Consider the following 6,000-nt stretch of genomic DNA (forward strand, 5'->3'; position numbering starts at 1 on the left):
CTTATGTCTCGATTTGACCACCGTGATCACAGAAAGTCGACCTCATAGTGACGCTCATGGAGATCCCAAAACAGGCAAGAAACACAACATGCACAATGACTTACTTGACAAAGTTTAATGGACAAGCTATTTACAGAAGTACAAGTAAATGTCACCGACTTCGAAGGCACAGTTATAAGCATTTATTTGCAGTCTAACCCCCCCCCAAAAAAAAAAACAGCCTTCAGATTAAGAGTAAAAAAAATAAAACTGTACACAAATATAAAGATTCAGTCTTTGAGCACAGTCTCTATTCTGTGGCCTTTTTCTTTTTCTTCTTGGACACGGGCGTTTCTGGCAGCTCTTCTGCCGGCTCTGCTTCCACCGTCTCAGACTTTCGTTTCTTTTTCTTCTTGGAAGGAGTTTGGGTTTCCTCTGCTCCGTTATCTGTGGCAACGGCTTCCTCCACCTCAGCCTTTGGTTTCTTTTTCTTCTTTGCTGGCGTGTCTGCACCGTTCTCCTCCACCTCCATCTCCTCGACCGCTTGCTTCTTCTTCTTCTTCACGACGGGGGTGTCTGCGTCGCCATTCTCAACCTGCGAGAAAGTAGAGAAAGGTGAGCGGACATATTTAAAACATTTAGCACTTCCAAGCTAGCTGTAAATGCATATAAACACACGCGGCTGCAATGTCTGACTCACTTCAGTGATCAGGTCCATTGTTTGGGACCAGCCAATGGTTCGGAGTCAGGCTCATGTAGCATGTCGTACACTGAGACAGGACCATGTGGGGGTCCAACCTCAAATCAAAACATGCGGCCAGACGCTTCAGTTCATGCTTACCTCGGCGTCACCGTTTGAGTCCTGCAGCTTCTTTTCACGCTTCAAGCGCTTCTTTTCCTTCTTCACCAGCTTTCGCTTGACCTCAGTTGCAACGTCAGTAGCCTGAGATGAAGAGAGGGAAACAAATATATATGAATTCATTTTTAACCAGGTGGAACCACACATGGAGGGTCGTAATGCTGAGTCAGGCTCATTAAATCATTTGTACCCTCAGTGAAGTCGGGACGAGATGCGTCATCATTCACAGCATCGACAGAAACAAATTGACAGTTGGTGCTCACGAGCTGCAGTGTCGCTGTCTGAGCTCACCTCTTTGATGGCCTCTTTCATGACGTCCACATTCTTCCTCGGCACGTCTCCAGTTTCATAGAAAGTCAGGCGCTCTTCCACCTGTCCACGCAGCTTCTCACCGTACACACTAGTGGGAACCTCTGCAAAGAAAATCCATTCAAAAGAAGTTAAATCACAAAGCCTGCAGAGGATGACTGTAGATAAAAGCCACATGTGGCTTTGCTCAGTAATTAGCTTATCACCATCAACCCGAGGGATGAATAACTGTTGACGAAAAATAGATAATCATTGCAAAAATGCCACACGCCATGCACAGCTCCTGTGAGCCACCAGGCCTCACTCACCAGCGAAACAGTCGATGCGGGAGGCGATGGTGCACTTGTTGGCCAGATATCTGGAGATGCGGCCTTTGTTCTTGGCAGCAGCTCGGCCAATGAAGGTGGAGTGGAAGATGAGCCCGTACTTGGGGGTGTTGCCTTTAGTCTTTAGGGCTCTGTGTAAAAATACAGCTGAATTTAGATGACAGAGCAACAGTTCAACCCAAGGACTCTGCAGCCCCCTTGTGGAGAAAGTAGTCAGACTAATTGGGACAACGATGCACGACTATATTCTTTTTACTCTTTGACTGGCCAAAGTGTATTTATCCATGGCTACGGCACAAAGTACCTTTGATTTAGACTACAAATTTCAAAAATAAATGTGAAAAGTTGTGCGTATATTCAGACAGATCCTCAGTTGTTCAGGGTTACATTTAAAGTGTCAGCACAGTAAGTCAGTGGATTGACAGATATTTGAACATCACAACCGAGAATGCCAAGTGGAAAGAATAAGCACAAAACTATCCAGAGGGCACTAATCTAAATGGTGGGTGGCAATTTCATCTGCAGCAGATCTTTTAAGTGCAGTACACGTTTTAAAAAGGACTTGCCAGCCCCCCCTGGTGGAGAAACTAGTAGGTGAAAATGTTCAAGTTCCATGCAACGTTGTTGAGATGCTTTACATCCAAGCAAAAAGACCTTGTTTCCAATTTCTAAAGCTACATCACGTCAAATGTTAGGCAAGCACGACTAGAGTGCACGCCAAGACAGATGGCCAGTAAGTTATGGCCACTGGTGCATTGCCAATCTGCATTTAGTGATGGTTCTTTGCTGTGCAGCCGTTCCTTAAACTGTACTTTTGCTAAACTTCCAGACCAACTAGTTGTTCAGATGTTCTACCTCAGTGCTGCGGGTGGCCGCTCAGACTGTGGGAGGTGCATCGGAGTGAGTGGGATCACCCCAGAGGAGACTTGTGGTCTTCTCCAGTCACCCAGCTCTGCTCCTGCCCAGCCCTGCCATCACTGCAGCCACCTCTTTCCCCAGCAGGGAGGGGGCGCCCCAGTACCTGAACAGGGCCTTTTCTGCTCCCAGGATCTGGACCGTGGAGGCCGGGTACTTGGCCAGGTTGGTCAGACTGCCAGCATGGGAGATCAGACGAGCTCCCACCTAGAAGAGACACAAGAATGAGTTATTCTTACTGCCAAACGCAGAGCTACCATTCAATGAGCTTTATTTTGAAGGGAGGACCATCAGCACTAGATATTTTATTCATCACATGAATCAGGGGATTGACAGATTTTAGTACAACATCATTGGTCCAGCAGTACTTGTGCACACAAAAAACACCTATTGGACTTTAACTTACCACATCTCCAATCAAGGTCGCTAGATTTGGAGCCACTTGGCTCATCTTGGAGCGCAGGTACTCCTGCAGCTCCAGCCGATAGCTGGCCAGAGACGCCACGCGAGCCGAGAACCGCTCTATGTTGATCAGGTCGATGGGAGAGATGTCCATACCTGGAGGAGAGCAGATCACACAGGGCGTTCAGAGGGACGCTACGACTCCCCCACCGAGCGACTACTTCACACGGATCATCTCAAGCACGCTTGTTTCTCCCGACAGGATCCGAAGTGAGGATTTGTGCCTTCACTACAGGTTTATGAGAGCGATAAGTACTCTGCCCCCCTGTGTTGGTCACCAAGGACACTTATTGGTCCAGAGTGGGCAAATAAGGGGCGTGGTGTTGTACATGTCCTTTAAAGATGATAGTGAGCAGGTCTAAAGCATGAAAAGATAATTCACTGACCCATGGAGGAACGGGACGCCTCCAGGATGGCCTGAGCCTTGGCGCCGTCCATCACCACTTCCTCTAGACTTGGCAAACTCTCTTCCGACAACTCCTTCCTGTTTCCAATGAGCTGAGCTGTGCGGCAGTACATGAAGTTGTCCGACACGATCTTGACCAGCTCTGGGAAGTGGTAGCCGTACCATTCACTGCAGGCACAAGAGAGACGGTAAGAGAAGAAAAGCAGCCTTAATAAATAAGATTAATTATTCTGCCTGGATGTCCAATCAGGTAATTCATAACTACTTTCCAAAATGTACTTAAACGTTTGTCCATCTCGGACTACTACACAGAGAATATTGACTAACATTTCTCATAATTAAAAAGGTGAATGTAAGTTGTGAGCATATTAGAAACAGATCCTCAGTTGTTCAGGGTTACATTTAAAGTGTCAGCACAGTAACTCAGTGGATTGACAGATATTTGAACATCATTACAACTGAGGACGCAAATACAGCCACAAAGTAAAGAAAACATGTTTACACATGCCGGAAGGGCTGGGAGGCATTTCTTGTGCGAGTGGTGTGATGGAGGGAACCTTACCGGACACGCATGGAGAACGTGTTGATGTCTTTGTCCAGCTGATCCAACAGAGCAATGGACTGGATGATCATGTTGTCGACTCTGTTGACGTTGAACTTTACTTTAGATCTGGAGTAGCTGTGGCCCAAACCCAGCTGAGCCTTGGAGGCAGCCAGGCCGGTCAGGCCCTTCACGAGGGAGTGGAAGTGCAGACGCACACCTGACGGGAAAGACGACAGACAAAAGTTTGTTCTGAGTTTAATGAATCGCAGCAGAGCAGCATGTGTGACCAGTGGCCGTTCAGATTTTCAGTATGAACCTTCATGAGTTTCAGGGTCAAAAGATTACATCACGAGATGCCACATCGTCGCTAAAATGCATTATCACAATTTGAGCTTTACTTGTTTCAAACTTTCTAGAATTAAAAAGCAATAGAGGGTAAATCATCTGGGGCAGAGGGGCTCCTCACCTCTGGATATCTCTGCCACCACCCCTCCAGTCTGGATGGAAAGGCTGAATTCTTCTTGTAACGCTGCTCCAATCTTGGCATCTGAAACCCCCAACGTAGCCTTCTTCTTCCCAGAGAGGGGCAGGTTGGTCTCCAGGAACAACTTTAGGTCAGCGTGAACCACACCTGCAGGTACAGAGACTGATGAGTCACCAAGCTCAGATTGACTCCTGCTTTGATTTAAAAATGAATGTCTAAAATGAAATAATGAAGTGAAAAGAAGTTGTGAGCATATTCAGACAGATCCTCAGTTGTTCAGGGTTACATTTAAGGTGTCAGCACAGTAAGTCAGTGGATTGACAGATATTTGAACATCATTACAACCGAGGAGGCCAAAACAGCCACATCAGGAAAACCGGCTTGCCTTCAGAAATGGCGTTCATGTTCTCCAGAGCGCCCTGGGCCGACTTGAAGGGGAAGAAGGCAGCCAAGCTCACCATGCTGTTGAACTTCCCGAGGCTCAGCACGCTCTCCTCCACCTGAAACAGAGGCCGGTTAGCTCCATGACACCAGCACCAAGCAGATTACCCAGACTAAGACCCATCTATAGCCGTGTATGTCTTCACCTACAAGGGATTGGACCTGGCGACCTACCTGAGGCAGCAGCATGCCGATCTCCTCCACCTCTTTGACCACGAACAGCGCGTAGCCCGACGCGTGCTCGTACAACACGTGCAGCAGCACCTGAGGGGAGGCCAAATAAACACGGGATTAAGGAGTGACACAGGACAACTGCGTGCAATCATCATCGCAACACGTTAAGTGAGTTTGCAGTCGTCCACAAAGCCAACTGTAAACCAGTTACAAGTCGACCGTCTGTGTAACTGTTTTTAATCACCATATTTATCAATATCATAACATGTATGGCATCCGTATTTATAAAGCATCCGTGGTCTTCCTTAAACGCAGTGATCTTGAGTAGAGCACGGCAACTCCCAGAAGCAACCACGTTGTCGTCATGAACCCACGTGTTGTCCTGGGCCCGTGTGTGAAGCTAACTCGTGCTATCTGCGCAGCTAACATTAGCCCCGCTAACACGAGCCTTAACTGGGGTCTAAAAGTTAAAACGTGGGTTTAACCCGTGTGACTGTGCCTTATACATGCACTGTTTTAGTGCCAGCGTAAGTAGTTTACGTTTAAGTGGTTGTTTCTGGCTGACTGACGCCACATGGGTGGCTAAGGGGTCCACTCAGGCTAACGGGCCTTCAGCTTTACGTAGTAAAGAGAAGAAAACAAACATGTCGTTCCTTAAAGCGCAGGTTGTGCTAAAGAGCCGTCGACTACTTCCTACAATAAATACATCTGTTACCATCAAGCAGCCTGCAAGATGTCTCTTACCATGATTAGTAAATCGCTGCAGCAGCGCGCAGTGCACGTCCGTTCAGCTCCGTCACTTGAGGGAAAAGAGCGCCGCTACACGTCTCAGCACATTGCCACATGACTTTAGCGCCGCGAGATCAGCGTAACATCGCGAGACTTGAGCGAGAAACCTCCGCCTGGAGAGGAAATAGTCCGGTTGCAATATTATAATTAAACTAACTACCAAATTTATATATATATATATATATATATATATATATATATATATATATATATATATATATATATATATATATATATATATATATATATATATATATATATATATATATATATGAATGAAATGAATGAAAAGTACTTTATTAATCCCCAAAT

The 6,000-nt window shown here is 46.5% G+C and overlaps 1 protein-coding gene and 1 non-coding gene across 2 annotated transcripts; both read right to left on the reverse strand.

The window, feature by feature from the left end:
• Positions 1–100: 100 nt before the first annotated feature.
• Positions 101–5,729, reverse strand: LOC137796770 (nucleolar protein 56-like). The gene is made up of 12 exons (XM_068594883.1): positions 5,644–5,729; positions 4,900–4,989; positions 4,676–4,784; positions 4,267–4,437; positions 3,819–4,017; positions 3,237–3,424; positions 2,795–2,946; positions 2,495–2,595; positions 1,456–1,604; positions 1,130–1,251; positions 821–922; positions 101–574 (listed from the first exon to the last, which is right to left on the reverse strand). Exons 1-12 carry the CDS (start codon positions 5,644–5,646, stop codon positions 290–292), a joined length of 1,671 nt encoding a protein of 556 aa, XP_068450984.1. The 5' UTR covers positions 5,647–5,729; the 3' UTR covers positions 101–289.
• On the reverse strand, positions 1,002–1,066 carry LOC137797827 (small nucleolar RNA SNORD57). The gene has a single exon (XR_011078943.1). It is a non-coding gene; the product is annotated as a small nucleolar RNA SNORD57 (small nucleolar RNA).
• Positions 5,730–6,000: the final 271 nt, after the last annotated feature.

This window comes from Clinocottus analis, unplaced genomic scaffold (assembly GCF_023055335.1).
Source record: "Clinocottus analis isolate CAN_PGR_092001 unplaced genomic scaffold, fCliAna1.0.p SCAF_3, whole genome shotgun sequence".
NCBI classification, from domain to species: domain Eukaryota; kingdom Metazoa; phylum Chordata; class Actinopteri; order Perciformes; family Cottidae; genus Clinocottus; species Clinocottus analis.

What these genes read in the sequence shown, in the direction of transcription:
- LOC137796770 (XM_068594883.1), bottom strand. An exon ending in TCGGCATGCTGCTGCCTCAG is followed by an intron (nt 4,785 to 4,899) that starts GTAGGTCGCCAG and finishes CCTCTGTTTCAG; the next exon opens with GTGGAGGAGAGCGTGCTGAG. An exon ending in CGACCTTGATTGGAGATGTG is followed by an intron (nt 2,596 to 2,794) that starts GTAAGTTAAAGT and finishes TGTCTCTTCTAG; the next exon opens with GTGGGAGCTCGTCTGATCTC.